The sequence below is a fragment of the Chamaea fasciata genome, unplaced genomic scaffold, assembly GCF_029207755.1.
Source record: "Chamaea fasciata isolate MVZ Bird 193981 ecotype frontalis unplaced genomic scaffold, bChaFas1.0.hap1 SCAF_1, whole genome shotgun sequence".
Taxonomy (NCBI): Eukaryota; Metazoa; Chordata; class Aves; order Passeriformes; family Sylviidae; genus Chamaea; species Chamaea fasciata.
Window position 1 is genome coordinate 32,225,847 of NW_027094086.1, and position 16,160 is coordinate 32,242,006.

Genomic DNA, 16,160 nt, shown 5'->3' on the forward strand with positions numbered 1-16,160 from the left:
TTTATTAACTGTAAACAATGAGTAGAATCACGCTGCATTATGGTTTGTCATCATTTGAGTGTGTATAAGCTGCTGAAGAAATCTCTGATGGTCTCCAACGTGAAATAGTCTGTGCATCTAGAATGATCGGAACTCCCTTTCACAAGACATGAAATTCATTTTTGGTTTTGAACTTGAAGAAAGGAGGATTCACCATCAAGATTCTCTGTGCCATTGTATTCAACAGATGTTGAACCCGGTATCCAAAAGGTATTTCTTAATGGTAGGAAGTTTGGAAAATCAGTTGCTTCTGTGTTTTATCACTGTCTATTTTGTTTCACAGGCCTAAATTGCAGTAGTGCCTGTTTAGTTTTTTACCCCTTTCTTCTGTTCAGTTTGCCCATTTGAAAGGGTGCCCCCAAAGCTTGCCTAAATCTGTTGGTTTATGTGATGAAGTGGACAAGGAACATAGTGGGGCAGGAAAGTTAACTTCTCAGTCCATGTTTTGAATTCCTAGTTTAATTTTTTTCAGGTCTCAAATCCTGCAGTGTAATTTAAGGGAGTAACAGCTACTGCAGAGTAAACAAAAGCACAAGGGGAAGCACAGTATTCCTACCTAAAAACTAAGGGTTGTAGCTCTGGTATAAACTTAATTTCAACACCTGAGTAAGGCAGAAAGAGTAGGAGTAAGAGAAAAATAGAGAGAGCTCATTAAAGATTGAGTGGCTTTGGAAAAAAACTAGTATGCTTGTTTTTAAAGACAGACTAAAGCTTTAGAAAAAAAAAAAGTCTTTAGGGATTGTTTCCCATAGAAAGAGTTCAACTTTTGAAGGCTTTTGACAAGTAATGAATTGGATTGAAGTTGGATTTCTTTTTAAATGTAGCTATTAGATGGCAATTTTATGTGAAGATACCAATGCTGTGAACCGCAGGTGAGCCTTAATGTTCAGATGAGCTAGGAAAGATGACAAAGTAGATTCTGTGTTTATTATTAGTCACCTGTGAAGCTTGAGTGTCATCACTAAGGCAGCACAGAGAAGAAGGAGTTTTTATCGAGTTTTAACAAGCGTTATGTGTCATGAAATAAAGCTTTGCATATGCTGCATTAGAAATGTAGGTTGTGCAATTTCTCTTCTACCGGAGAAAGGTCACTGAGATTAAACAAAAGAACAACAAAACCAAAAAAAAGACTTGTCTCTGTCATTACCATGTTACTGTTTTATGTTTACAGAGTACAGGATTTTTCTCCCATGCTAAATGGGAGATCAGAATTGCAAGATCATGATTTTTCTTTGACAAATGGAGTGCTTCAACATTTTATCCTTTCGAACTTTTGTAATCAGTTTTCAAGATGTCAGTCATGTCATGTTTTGTTGTCTGACTTGTTGAAGGTAGAATTGGAAAATTAAAATTTCCCCTGAAATATGTACTACCTTTTAGATCAATGAAAGTAACATGAGAGCTTTTCACTAAATTAAAATCTACAGTTCAGTGCTAAAGTTGCTAGTTTTCGGGGTAGTTTTATGGGATTAGTTTTTTTGTGAATACTTGCATGGATTAATGCTATTTATTTGTAGCTAATTTCTTTCTTCAACCAGAAGTTATTTAGAAGTTTAAAAAAAAAATACAGTTAATTCCATTAATGTTAATTCATGTTTAAGACTGCGTTTTCAGGTGAGAATTCATAGCTAAGGCTTTCCTTCCCATGAAAAAAATACTACTTGTATCCTATTTACACCAATAGAAAACTTTTATCTACCAAATCACCACTACACAAAACTATAAATAATATATAATCCGTATCTTATGTTGCCGTGAATTCTTCTTGCTCCGTCTAGCAAAACAGTAGGATGTCTGTTATGCAGATTAAAAAGTTGTCAGTTTTGGTTGGTATCACCCAGCTTAAAAAATATCTAGAATTTTAATGCATTTGGCACAAAGGATTTATTTTCTCTTTCTATACTGGGAAAAGCTTCCAGCATTACCGTAGTAAGCTGACATATAATGTTTTCCAGAAATGACACACAATTTGAGTCAGAATTAATTGTAGTTTGCTACAAATGAAACATGAAAATGATATATCAATATTTAAGCTGCTTTCATAGTTGTCATAGATATTGGACTTGTAATAAACAACTATAACTTGAAGGAGAGAACATCTGAAAGTACTCGGCTGAAATAGTCAACTGCTCACCCATTCTGTTTTTATATCATGGCTCTTGATATCCCATGATATCACATCCCATATGAAGTCTTTCCCAAGGGACATTAAATAAACCAACAGGCTGGACCAGTGTCATCTTGGTGTCCAGGCCTGTGAAATGAAATTCTTTGAGCTCCCTAAGTAGTGTGCAGGGTTCAGTGAGGGCAGGGTGCAGTCTGATGTGCACAGCTGGAGAAATTGTTTCTCAGCCCTTGGGAACTGTGGTGGTTTATCACACATCTGTAGAGGTTACCCAAGATGCCTCTTCCGGAGTTTTTTCTTGCTTCTAGGCTGGCAAAACCAAACTGCTACTTAATTTTGAAAATTCTTTATCAATATCTTCCTTGCTTGTGAAGCCAGAGTCACTTCTGTGCATTCCTAACAACAACATGAACTAGGTATTCATGTAACTCTTGGAGTCACCTGAGAAGTCTCCAGTTCACAGTTTAGAGATAAAACTACTAAATTATAATTAGGTTTGCATCTTGGGGGTATTATCACTGAGCAGTTCCTGAACACTTGGATTTGACAGACACAGTAATCAACCTGCTCACATGGGCTGTGGATGCTTTTGATGTGAAAGAACTTTTAATAATTACATAACATTACACTTTTTAATGCATTCAGCTACTTAATTGAGTAGAGGTCCTACACAGTCCTCACTAAATTTTTACAGCTTTTGTCTTTATAAGTGTTTACAGCATTTAAAAGAGTTAGAGGACTCCTGTTGCCTAAAAACATGGCTTGAAAATTACTACAAATTGATAATTACAGCACATGATTCCAAACAATAGGACAAGAGACAATGATCAGAAACTGATGCACAGAAAATTCTGCCTGAATATAAGGAAGAACTTCTTTACTGTGCAGGTGACTGTGCATTGGAACAGGCTGCCCAGAGAGGTTGTGGAGTCTCCCTCACTAGAGATATTCAAGAACCTCCTGGATGTAACCCTGAGCAATGTGCTCTGGAATGCCCCTGCTTGAGCAGGGAGGTTGGACCAAGTGAACCACTGTGGTCCCTTCCAACCTGACCCATTCTGTGATTCTGCATATTACTAAAGCAGGCAATTCCACCCCTTTCCCTTGCCTCGTGTCCTCCTTCTTGCCCTGCAGTAATTACAATTGAATCTCCAAATAATATGACAAATTCTTTTCTGATCTGATGGAAACTACTTTGGTAGTTTAGTCTTTCTGGAAATAAGATGAAAGCCACAGATCACCCAATGGCTTCAAAATTGTCAAATCCTAAACAAGAGAAGAAATAGAGGCATATGTCATCTAAGAGTATGATTACCCTCCCCAGCAGGACCAGCCCTTGTAGCAAATTAGGAATAAGGTGAGACTTTTCTTTTCTTTAGCCTCTTTTCATCCCTTTGAAAGTTCTGGGATGGAAATGACGTTTTGCCTGTTACTATTAAGAACTAAGATGAAAATGAAATACACTGCTGATGAAAAACCTATATAATCACTAAGGAATAAAACAACAACAAAAAAATCTCAACAGCTCAAAATTATCTTGCAAATTTAGGCTATTTTAATTTTTACCTATGTGTGCAATTTTTTTCTTTTATATTCTTGATATAATATTGTATTGGTTTGATTCTGCATCTTTAGTTGGTTTCTGGAGGTGCACCAAGCTTGTTTATAAGAAGATCTTCATTCCACGGAGTTTTTAAACTCAGTGCCCTTCCTTAAATTGGCAGGTAGGAGTGGAAGGAGCAGTTGGCACAATTCCTCTGAGGGGCAGGGAGTCCTCCACGCTCAGGAGATGCAGTGTCCTGGCTCTGAAGATTACAGATGTGATGCCACTTGAGTAATAAGGGGAGTTAACATGAATGTACAGTTGACTTCTCTGTAAGGAGACAAGATGAAAAGCTAAAAAGTACAGCGGACACAGGCAAAAGAAATAGAGCTCTCATGTCATTTTAGTACCAGGAATCATAAAGGAGCATGTAGTGACAGTGTGTAGAAAAATGATACAGGGGGGGAAAAAAAAAAAAAGTGAGAGCAGGGGAAAAAGTGTTCAGTGACATTTGAAAACGTTATGGACAACATGAGAATGGAATGTAAAATTACAGGGACCCTAATCAAGAATTATATTTGACCTTTGTGAAACTGTCTTGATATATCAGAAAATTATCTAATAAAATGCAGTTTAAACACTAGTTGCATCTTCCCTGTAAGGATAAGGTTGTGCCAACTCTAAAGAAAAGTGGATTTTTAGGTTAACTTCAAGAATATTTACCACAAAAATTTTAGTACGAGGTACAATTTTTATTATTTGCTCCATATATTTTTGATATGTGAATCATAATCATGTATTTGATCAGATCAATGTAAGATAGCCTCTGAATTAATGAAGATAATAGGTTAAATTTCTCTTATCCCGTAAGCTTTGAATATTTGGGGCCCAGGACTCTGATCCTTGAAGTCTCTGGCAAAACTTAGGTTGACTGATGAAAGATCAGACTGCATAAGCTAAATACTAAAATATTCTTTTTGCGAAACCAAACAGTTATTGTGTTGTCCATCTCTATGCCTTCAACAGATTAGGAAGGGTTAACTGCAGAAGTGTTTTCTTCTATGTTTTGCATAGGTAAAGGCTAACACTGAAATGAAAACCAAATTACAATAACCTACTCCTAGTGAAATTTACCCTCTCTGGGAATTAGGGCCTTAGTGGGATTACTGGACAATTTAACAAGAAGATACTGATATTCATATATTCTTTCTGGGTGTCTGATAATAGTGTTTGTTTTCTTACTGTGCTAATAGGACTGATTCCCTAATCCCTATAGCATTATGCACTGTACAAAAACATCTCCACAAGCCAGGTTTGCAAGAAATGAGGAAAGGGAAAAAAAACAATAAAAACACAGGGGCAATTCTCCAGATGCCCCTATTCCCATGATGACAAGCAGTTAAAACAAATGTTTCACTTATATATTAGGCATTGCATGACCCTTTAAAAAACAAAGATGTCACAACAGTGAGAAAAGACACATTTGGTTGTCCTGTAAGAATAAACTCAAAGTGGATTCAGGAATGGGGGATTCTGCCCATGAGTTTCAGCTGCAGGGTAATGCTTTAGTTACTTACATACCCAGTTAAGATTGAGTAGATAGTATTTAATTCATGCTGTATGTATATGCAGGGCAGACTGTCCCTTGCTTTTCATGCCTACTATCCTCAGGAATAGGTTTTGCAGCATAGATGAAGTTATCTTCGTAAACAATACTTCAGCAAAAAACATAGTAGGTAACTTGTTTTTAATATTGAAAAGCTCTCTGTGGTAGATTAAAAAAAAAAAAAAAAACTTACTGAGCATAAGGGCAGTTAAAAGCTATGATTTTTTTTTTGCAAAGGTGCCTTTTCATCCAGAGATACTTTTCCCTTATTACGGAGTAGAAGTCATATTGTACTGAACACAGTTTGCTTAAGACCACAAAGCTGATCTTTCCATGCAAAACCAGCTTGCAGTCTATGAAGTGTTCTGGCATTCACAAGCTTGTGGTGCTTTATATCTTCTGACCTTCAACAGGGTTTTCTGGAAGAGGCTTAAGGAACTGAATGTAATGGTTTGAAATCAGTTGTATCTTGCTGAAATTACATCAACACAGTCAGCATGTCCATGTTTATAACCGAACACATGTCCATTGCTTAAACTTGATGTTCTTGCTATCTTTGTGGCATATGGCATTACGAGATGTATTTTCAGATAAACATATGTTTGGATCATGCAAAACAACAACAACTAGTAAAACAGAAATGTTCCACTTAGTGCTGTAATAGCCTAAGTTCATTCTGAAGAACTGCAGGAAAGAGAAACCTTAACCAGCTCTATGTGTCTACTTAATGCAACAAATCCTCTGCAACGTAAATGGTCTTGCAAAAATCATGTAGTAATAAATACTGACTTCCAGGGAAAACAGTTGAGCAATGTCAGGTTGCATGGCATCAGGAGCCCATAGCTTGTGAATAAGAATTGAATTTAGAAGACAAATGTATAGGATACAGCTTACATGACAATACTTTTCCCATCCTTACTTCTTGTAGGCTAATTTCCTTTCCTACTCAAAAATCAACATATATTGATTCTGTCTTCAGCAAATTCCTGCAAAGCTAAGGGGCTTGCTCACTTCTGCAGCTACCTCCCAGGGTAAGGATACTCCTGCTGTCTTCTGCTTAAAAGATTCTACCTTTTAAGCAAACCACAGGGTTTGTATGCTTGCTTTAACATTGGTGACACCGTTGATGCTGGATAAAAGTTGGAAACTGATGCCATGTTTTCCGGGGTTTTGTTTTCCTCCAGTTAACTGTTTTCCAAGTTAAGGATATTAAAAACATACCAGAAGGTAAAGCTTGTACATAAAGGTGGTATTTGCATCACACTAAATAATATGGTTGAACAAGGCAGACAGGCTTATGGGTGCAGAACACTTCTAGAGGTCTAAAATTAAAGATGATTTCAAAGGTGCTACAGACTGCAAACAATTGTTCAATAATTTTATTGTTTGCTCATCAGGCCAAGTCTGAAGAAAAAAACAGGACTACCACTGGAGCAGAGGTGACCCAAGGATTTTTTTTATCATCAGAAAAGAGGGGTGAAGGGACAGAGGAAAGGGCTTCTGTGTTTTTGGAATGTACAGCACGAGCAATGGGGAGATGGGGATTATAATGACCTATAAAATCAGTTTCTCTGTTAAATCCTTAGTTTTACATAACCACTGGGATTACAAATTTTAGAGGTTGTTTTTGGATAAACATTTTGTAGGTTTATCTAGAGGATCTGTTAGGTCTGAAATACTACAGCAGGAGTAACAGCTTCACGAAGTGTATTTCCGCAAGTTGTTTATTATTGATTGCACACAGTCACTCTACTGAGTCCTGCCTGTTTATTTTCACCTACACAGATATGGCAAAATGATCTGGTGCAAAGGACAGGGATTATTCCAGTCCAGGAAAGGAAAACGTAGAATCCAGAAACGCTCCGGTTTAAAATACACCCACGTTCATTTGGACTCGTACACCACAGACCACCAGTGCAGGAAAATCAGATGATCTGTGGCAGAGCAGCAGACAGGGAAGTGCGCAGAGAGCCCCTGAGCAGGACAGCTCTCAGCCCTTCAGCGCCGGCCGCCGGTGCCAAGCGCCCCGCGGCCCCGCCGAGCAGCGCCCGCCGCCCGCCCCGGCCCGACCTGTGGCGGGCACACGGAGTGGTGGCACACGTTGAAAGAAGAGGGATTTGGGTTAGATATGAGGAAGAACTTCTTTACTGTGGGGGTGCTGAGGCACTGGAAGAGGCTGCCCAGGGAGGTTTGTGGACGCTAGCAGCGTTCAAAGTCAGGTTGGGAGGGGCTCTGAGTATGACCCTCCCGCCAGGGCACACCAGGCGTGAGGGGAGCCCGGAGAAACCCACAAAAGGTAGGGGCACAGTCCGCATTACTGGAGTCACTTAAACACTCGGCACGTGCAGCTCTAAAAACCTTCACAGACAGAAGCCGGCGGAGGACCAGGCCCTTCTCGCCCCGCGGGTGGCGGTGACGGACATGGCGCCGCTCCCGCCCCGGCCGCAGGGCGAGCAGGATACGGGCAGCGCCGGGGGAATCCTCCCCGGCAGCCGGCCAGGGCGGCGGGAGCCGCAGCGCACAAACGCGCCCGCCCGCACCGCCCTCGCCCCGCGCACGCGCGGCTGCTCAACGGGCGGGCGCGGGCACGTGACCGGGGAGCGCGCGGGGCGGGGCCGGCGCGGCGGCGGCGCAGAGGGGAGGGGGAGGAGGCGGATCCATCATGGCGTCGATGCAGGTGAGGCGTCTGCGGCGGAGCGCCCGGGGCAGCGCCGGGGCCGGGCGGCGGTGGGAGCCGGGAGCGGCCGTTCCGCCGGGCGTGTGCGTTGCGTGCGTGCGTGCGTGCGTGGCGCGGCGCGGCACGGCGCGGCGCGGAGGGAGGAACCGCCCGGGCAGAGGTTGAGGGCGTCCAAGTCCCGGTTAGCGGGGCCGGGGAGGGCAGGTGGCGGCAGGGAAGGGCCGGTCCGGCGCCGGGATGGAGGTGAGACGCGCAGGGTGTGAGGGGCGAGGCCGGGCCTCGGACGGCGGCGGGCGGGGCAGCGGGCCCGGGGCGCGGGGGAAGAGGCGCCTCAGGGAGGCGTCTGGCAGCGATGCCGCCGCTCCCCGGGCAGGCGAGGGAAGGACGAAGGGATCCCTGTTCCCCCGGGACTTGGGGGAGCCGTAGCTTCGCTGGGCGCTGTGGGGATGCGTGTCACACCGTGCCGGTTGGGCGATCAGGGAGACCCTCCCCGCGGCATCGTGGGGACCGTGACCCACAGCTCCGAGTTGCGGGATTCCGGCTCTGTAATTCCCCAGCACAGGGGGGCTGGCACAGGCATGTCCCGCTCCAGGCCGCCTGCTGCCCGTGGGGTTCTATTTCTCCCCGGGAAGTGAGGTTGCAGGGTGGTTTCAGCCCTGTGTGGCTTTCTCGGCCGGATGGGATTGCTGTAGGTACAGTAGCGTGGAACATCCTGCTGCCTGACAGGTATTTCCAGCTGAATTATTCATTCATACCTACTCCGAAGGGGTTCTTAAATAGGGGCTGCGGAAATTGCTCTGGTGGAATGGATCACTTTCACTTTGTGCTGCTCTCCGTGGGTGGTGCTTTATTACGACTGGGGCAAGAGAAAAGATCTCTGGGTTTTGTGGCAGTGGCCTCTGTCTCTCCTTATTTAACCAGCAACTTCTCTACTTTTCCCTGGACACTTACAGTTTTCCATTTTGTTTTTATGTTTTGCATCATCTAGATCTCCTCTCCTCTCATTTTGGTCCAGTACAGCTTACATTTTTTGTCACGGGTAATAGAGCAGCACAGAAAGAGTGTACAAAATGAATGAAATTTGTTCAATTTTCCTAATAACCTGGATTTAGCATAGCCAAAAAGAGTTAAAATGTCAGGTGGGATAAAAATTATTCTCCTGAAGTTTAGAAGCATAGCTCCCCCCCCCCTCCCCATGGCATGTCTTTCAGAGTTACTGAAATGAAACGAGATGAAGAAATTGAACATACTGTACAGAATGTTCTTCTTTTAGCAGTAGCTTAGGCAGGTAGTCTGATCTGACTCGGTTTCATTAGCTCTGTCTGGCAAATGCGTTTTTGCTTCTAATGTGCCGACTTCTACAAGCTCAACTGCAAAACAGGCTCTGGTTTATGAAGAAGTTTATTTTTTATCTTTTATAAAACCGTGTGGAAAGTCGGGAAATGGCAGCTCTGAGGCGGGGAAGAGGCACTCTGGAAAGGGGCTCGGCAAAGCTGTGTCGCTGTCTCTGGCCTAGTTCTACAGCATGCCTCACCCTCATTCCTGTTGCTCCCTCTGTAAAGGGGAAAAATGGTTCCATATTAAATGAGGCTGTTGAGGATACAGGGATGACAAATGTTGCCTAAACCTCAGATCTGTGGAGGGTAATACTTCTTCCTGAAATTACCCCCATGTTAAGTCTGATGTTGTAATTGCTTTCATTTTAGAAATGCCAGCTGTAAGATGACACTTTTTGTTTTCTTACATGGTGTTCTGGTGTCTTTTGATAAGAGATTCAAGGACATTTATGAAGGTTCTCTTGTCTATATGTTGCTAATTGCATGGTGCCCTAATTACTTTTTCCTATGTTTAGTAAACTACTAATTTAATAATGTAGTTTAGCATATTAGAAAGGAGTTGTAAACAGGAAACATAAATTAAAATCTAGTAAGTGAACAGTAGAACTAGTAAGTTTATTGTAGACATGCTCCCAGGTGAGCAAGATTTCAAGACTCTGAATTCTGTCAATTAAAATTCTAGTGTTCAGTGTGAAAAAATGTTTTACAAAGGAAACTGGTATCTGTAATTTTAAATGGATTTCCTTTGGTTCAGAATAATTTTAATTTATTATAATTAGTGCTGTCTTCTAAGTTGCCTGACAGAACAAAGGGATGTCCTTTTTCTGATTAAGTATAGTGTTTTTAAATACCCAATGTTTATCTGAAATGTTTGTGTAACTCATTGCTCTCTCTGACTATATCAGTGGTCTGACACTGTACTAGTATGACAGCATTATTTATGTTATTGATAAAAATGATAGCTTGGTCCACAAAGTAAGTTCTAATTACTTCTTTAGCTGCTGTAGTCTTATACTACAGTGTAGGATGCCCCAGTTAATTACATTTTATTTTTACAGATCCACTGAAAAGTGTCAGATTAAGTTCTGAGAGTTATCTGATTAGCCTGCTCTTAGTCAGTCTGCAGGGAAGTTTTGAAACTTGCAACAAATTCCCTCTTTTTCCTGATGGCTCTGAGCATGGACCTGAATAGTTGCTGCAGTTCAGTGGATGCACAGTAACTTGTAAAACCTGTGACTTTGAGCCTTGGTGTGTAACATTAAACTTACAGTGATTTTTGTCTGTGTGGACAGTCTTTAATGAGAGTTTTCTATAACCTCTTTTTTTTTTTTTTTTTTTTTTTTTTTCCCCTGCAATAATAGAAGCCAATGCTTATGGGATCTTGTGTTTTGTGTTCTAACCACAGTGGCGTTGCTCATTTGCCGCTGCTGGACTGGTTTAAACCTGCTTTGCATAACTTTAGGCAAATCATATTTTTTCTTAAAAAAAAAAGCTGACACACCCCCAGACAAGCCTTTAAAGGAAGAATACTTATTTGCAAGAATTTTCCCAGAAGAAGCCCAAGCTTGTGCAATGTGCTCCTGGATAAAAGCACAGAAATATTCTGAAAAGGTACAAATAATGTAGAACAAGGGAATAGAATGGATTTGCTTTAGAAAATTTGGATATAGCTTCCTTAGTAATCTGAAGCCTTTAAAGGCAAATGCTAAAGAAATAGTCAACAGTTGTTCTCAGATCAGCTGGAAACACAGGCCTTGACTTATGAATGGAAGAGCAGGTAAAAAATAGAGTAAGGAAGTTCAGTTGAAAATGTACAGAAAATATGTCAATGCTGTACAGAGTATTGAATAATTAGAACCTTTCCCTAAATGTACAGATATGAACTGTTTGCATCATCAACTTGAAAGATTGACTTTATTGATAATACTGGCATCTTAATTACTTTGATTTACCTTTCACTTCCTTTTAGTTTTAATGCTACAAACCCTGGATTTATTTGTGAAATTGTGGAAATATTTACAGGAATGGTTTTAGGTTTTTTTATCATGAGAATAACTTGTTATATATTCTGTAAAGTTAGGCTCGTAAGAGTTGTACATGTAGGTATTTCCATCTGATTGAATGCAGAACTGATGTAATTAATGACACAAACATCTTCAGTGTTGCTTTGATTGTGCTTCTGTGTTACTCCTCAAAAACTGCTGTGGTGGGCTGCCATCAAAATACCTGCACACACCAAAATAAAGTGCTACTTGAAAAATCTTGTTCCAGCAATAGAACTGGTTTTTTTGAAAATGTGTGTCTAAGCATCTGTTTAATAAAATAACTGTGTGAGATGACAATGCAGAATTCATGGCCAGTTTTGAGATTCCAAGGGACTTGTATCACAGATTGCAAGCTAGTAGCAATGCAAAAACTTCCTACAAGTTTCACCCCAATATCTTTAGTCTTTGGGGTAGGGAATGAGGTAAATATTTACAGGTTACTGAAATCTCCAGAAAAAATACATACACTCTTGGTTACCTTATTCTTTACCTGCACTTCTAGTGTTAGTGGAAGTTCTGTGTTTTCAGCTACTCTCAGAACAATTACTTATTGCTCAATCTTTGGTCAACACTGGCAGTGTTTTTATTTAAGGATTTGGCAATAATTTTTTCCTGTTTAAAAGCTTTGTCCAGGAAAATGTATTAAACTGTTTTTATTGTGTGTTCCAAAAAAAGCCCAAACCCCATCCTTAAGTGAGGAAAGCTTTCAGTCAGCTAGAACTTGGATGGTTATGCACATTGGTTCTGTACTGTTAAATGTCATTGTACTGGATGCTATTTGTGTTGTTTCAAAAAAGAAAATGAGAGAGTACTGTAGCTTTATAACCAAATCTGGGATATAAACAGAATAAAGTTATTGGTAGTTAATAAAGTATTTAGTAGTTCCTTTGGTGAAATGCTGTTGAAGATAAAAATTTCAGTAATTATTTAAACCGAGAAATGTGAGTACCATAACGAAAACCATAATGAGTAGAGAATAAAAATTCTGTCCACCAAGAGATTGATAGTCCTTTACATCAGCTTTGGTAATCAGTCTGTACTCATGTGAGCCATATTAGCTTTGGCATATAACCATGCTAGAGTGAAGTAACATAAATACAAAATTTTTAGTAATTTTATCAAGATGAGTTAATTAAATCTTGGCAGTTCATTAAAAAAATTTTGACTTGAATATCAACTGAGGTTTAACATTTATAATCTTCATTCAGTAAAGATAAATAAAATAAAAGTTATGGCTTTAGGGTTTGAGGAGTCTCATTTGCTTGTTTTTGTATCTGCCTGTGTAAATAGAATTTTGGAAAATACTTTACTGTGCAGCAGCTGCAGAATTTTTGAGCTAGGATGGAAGAATTCACTTGCAAGAAAGAAAGCAGTAGCAGAAAAACTTCTTGAAACTGGTCTCCCCTGAGCATTATCAGCAGCTCTTCCTTGCGAAGAGTCCAACTATACAGCTAAAATGTAAAAAACCGTGGATGCTTTCAACCTATCACACTGAGCACTGGTATCTCGTGAATATGTGTGTGATTTCAATCAGGGAAATAAAATAGACAGGTATTTGTTCTAAGAAGAGTAATTCTGGTTGCTTGCAATTATTTTTTGCTAAATTTATGGTATCTTATACTCGTGTTTAGGCCTAGCTATTCAAGTTGCGAGAAGAAAAAAATAGAATACAATACATTTGCAGGAGCCAGGGAATGTTGTCTTGTTAAGCTGCTCCCTTGGAAGGCTCCGTGAGTTTGTAATTAATAAGCTAAAGCAGCTTAGCTCAAACAATGTGCGAAACTCGGCGATCAGCTACTTTCTCTAATTGTTTGCTCCAATTCTACCGAGCAAAGAGTTTTAGCCTGTAGGATCTTCGCAGGTATCGGCCATAGCAGCAGCTCCGCCCTGAGAGCGAGATCGAATTACCCCTATTCACGTGAGACAGAGAAGGCACAATTCCCATTGAATTTACCCGGAGTTAGGGCTCCAGGTGCAAGGAACGAAAATGCATTCAGATCGTGTAATGCCTCATTAGATCATGTCTCTCACACAGCCTGGGTTTACAGCCGAGAGATGAGCGTTCGAGCAGATTACGGGCTGAAATTTCCACTGGGGCGGAGGGGAAGAGGATGACGAAGGTCTTTCGCACAGCACTTGGAGCCAGAAATTTTGTGTGCCTCACGTGGCTTTGAAGTAGTGAAGGACTGTGACAGAACTGTCAGCTGGATATGGGTTTTGTCTTTTGAAGGGAGAAAGGGATAGTATTATCTATTTGCTGAAACCTATTGCAGCTTCATTGGTCAAAAGCAAATGGAAATAAATAGGTTAAATGTTTGAAATAAAAAGAGCCAGTAAGCAACCTTTTGTGGTCAGTGATGGTCATGTAACATGTCTTCTGCCTGCTTTTGATCATTAAAGGCTTTCAAAAGGTATTCTGGAATCTATTCGAGCTTTTGCAGTCATTTGGGTTTTTGTTTTGTTTTGTTTTGTTTTTACTTTTCTTTGTTCAAAAATATATTCTGGAATCTGTGCAAGCCTTTGCTGTTTGGTTTGTTGTTTGCTTGTTTTTCCTTAGGTGACCTTAATTACTGGCATGAAAAACAGGTATCAGCCAGGGATGGCAGGGAAAGAAGGGAGAGAACCTTATAATTTGCCTTCCTTAAAGAAATGTTAATGTGTTAGTAAGGGAAGGACAGAAATTAGTGGTGGTAACTCAGGAACTGTGAGACACCACATTTTTGCTAATTAATGATCTCATTGAGGGTACTAGCTATTCATCCTTTCAAATGCAGTACTAAAAAATAATTGTTTCTCCTTGGGTGATTACAAATACAAAATTGTTGTCATCTTTTTTTATTCAACTTAATTAAAAGTACTGCTTAATCAGCCTCAAGAAGAAAATCTGTATAAATGTCAATAAATTATGATAATAGTTTACTAGAGCATAGCAAATATTGTCCCTGAAAGTCTGCTGGAATAAAATGCTTCATAGAATTTGATGCTACATTTTCACATTGATTTATTTATTTCTTCTCTATTAGGAATTGGTGGCCAGCAATAAGAGACCTAAATCCATTCTGTTTTCTTGCCCCTTCTTAAGTTAGAAACTCTCCCCCCGTCACGTTTAGGGATATGGATTGGATGAGTATTTAAATCTTGTTACTATTTGCTACTTCAAACATTTTACCTCTTTTTCTCTCTAAAATGCTTTTTGTCAGAATAGAACACTTTATCTTGGTTACCAACCTTTGGCATGTTTTTATAAGGATGAGAAATTCCCTGGTAAACATATGGTTGACCTCATTGTGCCATCCGTCGCTATTGTCTTAAATTAATTTCTTTAACTGAAGCAGTTCAAGTAGTGCCAGACTCTTTTCCTTAAAAGATAAAATTATCTGTGGTTAACTTTTTATTGCTGTGTGAGGCTTTGGTACATTTAAAGGCACCATTTACAAAGCAGATGACTCGCTGTCAGTTTCATCTTATCCTGTAATAGTGGATTCCCCATAATTTGCTTTCAAATGACAGGTTCATTGTAAAAAAAAATATGATTATCTTGCAAAAAGCTTTTTAGACTGTGAAGTACAGAATATTCCCTTTGTGTGTGTATGGTTATTGTGATCTATCTTTAATTATACTGTAGTTAGGATTTCAGGTTGATCTCGTTTCTTAGTGAGTTTAAGTCAAGTGTATTATTCCCTTTGAAAGAGGACTGTTGCTTTGACCTTTCAGTCAAATATTTTAGATTATCTTGGAGCACGTGAAAATAGTATTCTGTTACCGAACTGAGAAATCAACAATCCTTCCTCCCACCACCCTCAATCTGTAACTGGATTTTTGAAATTTTTAAATTCTCAGAAGAACAAAAGATGAATGATAGAAACTCATTATAAGTAGTTCGATAAAAAGATTCATGCATTGCCATTTGATTCCTTTAAAACAAGAGAAATGTGCAAAATGCCTGACATTCAGGTCTTGAAGTCTGGATTGGTCTGAGGAAATAGCATTAGAACTGGGTTGCCAGATGTTAACATGTTTTATTGGAAATGAGGAGGAGACTAATCTGCTTCTGCATTCTCAGTATAGATTGAAAACCTGCTATTCAGCCAAAAATAGATAAAACTGAAAAACAATTCTTTGACCTAAAATACCAGTATTACTTTCTAATGGACAGAGTATTTTGTGGGGCTGTTTTGTTCTGCATCTTGCTGAAGCTTTAATTGACCACACCCAGACAATTATCTGTCTTTCCTCCTGTGGGCCTTGATTAAAGCTTACTAGAAGAACTTTGATAAGAAAAATTCATGCAGGATTGTGATAATCAAGTATCTGGATGGTTTGTGTGTTTGAGAGTCCGGAGCAAATGATTTCACCTGGATTATGGGATATAGTCTGCAAGGGCTTACTTGAATGACCTGGGAACTAAAGGGGTTTTTACTTGTAGGAATTGTCATTCTCTAGATATCTTAGGTAGTGAGATGGAGTGTAGCAGGTGACTTCTCCTTAAATGTCACCATGGTTAATCCTTATGTTGTTTCTCTTCTGTTTGAGAGCTCTTTGGTATTTTACATTAGGTTTCTAATTAGAGAGTAATGTGCAGTGAGTTCCTGGAATTCTTAAACTGTTTAAAATGTGTTGAGTTTTTTTTAGTTTGAAAAGCATAACTATCTACCTGGAGTTTAGAACTTCATATTCTGGATTTGAGGCTCTTTTCAGTAAGAATTGTGTGAATGGAAGAAACTGAAATACTGAAAACAGAGTTACAGTGATCTTACACTCTCAGGCTAGTAGCTTGTAATAAGAGTC

At 39.9% G+C, this 16,160-nt stretch overlaps 1 protein-coding gene across 2 annotated transcripts in view; it reads left to right on the forward strand.

Annotated features, from left to right (window-relative positions):
- Positions 1-7,955: 7,955 nt before the first annotated feature.
- Positions 7,956-16,160, forward strand: part of UBE2W (ubiquitin conjugating enzyme E2 W) — a 37,411-nt gene continuing 29,206 nt past the window's right edge. The window contains exon 1 of one of the 2 annotated variants that reach the window (XM_066180142.1): positions 7,956-7,990. In XM_066180142.1, the coding sequence (XP_066036239.1) occupies positions 7,976-7,990 (15 nt within the window). In that variant the 5' untranslated portion in view covers positions 7,956-7,975. Of the gene's footprint in view, positions 7,991-8,046; positions 8,234-16,160 lie in introns of those variants that run through there. The other variant, XM_066180151.1, reaches the window with a different exon arrangement.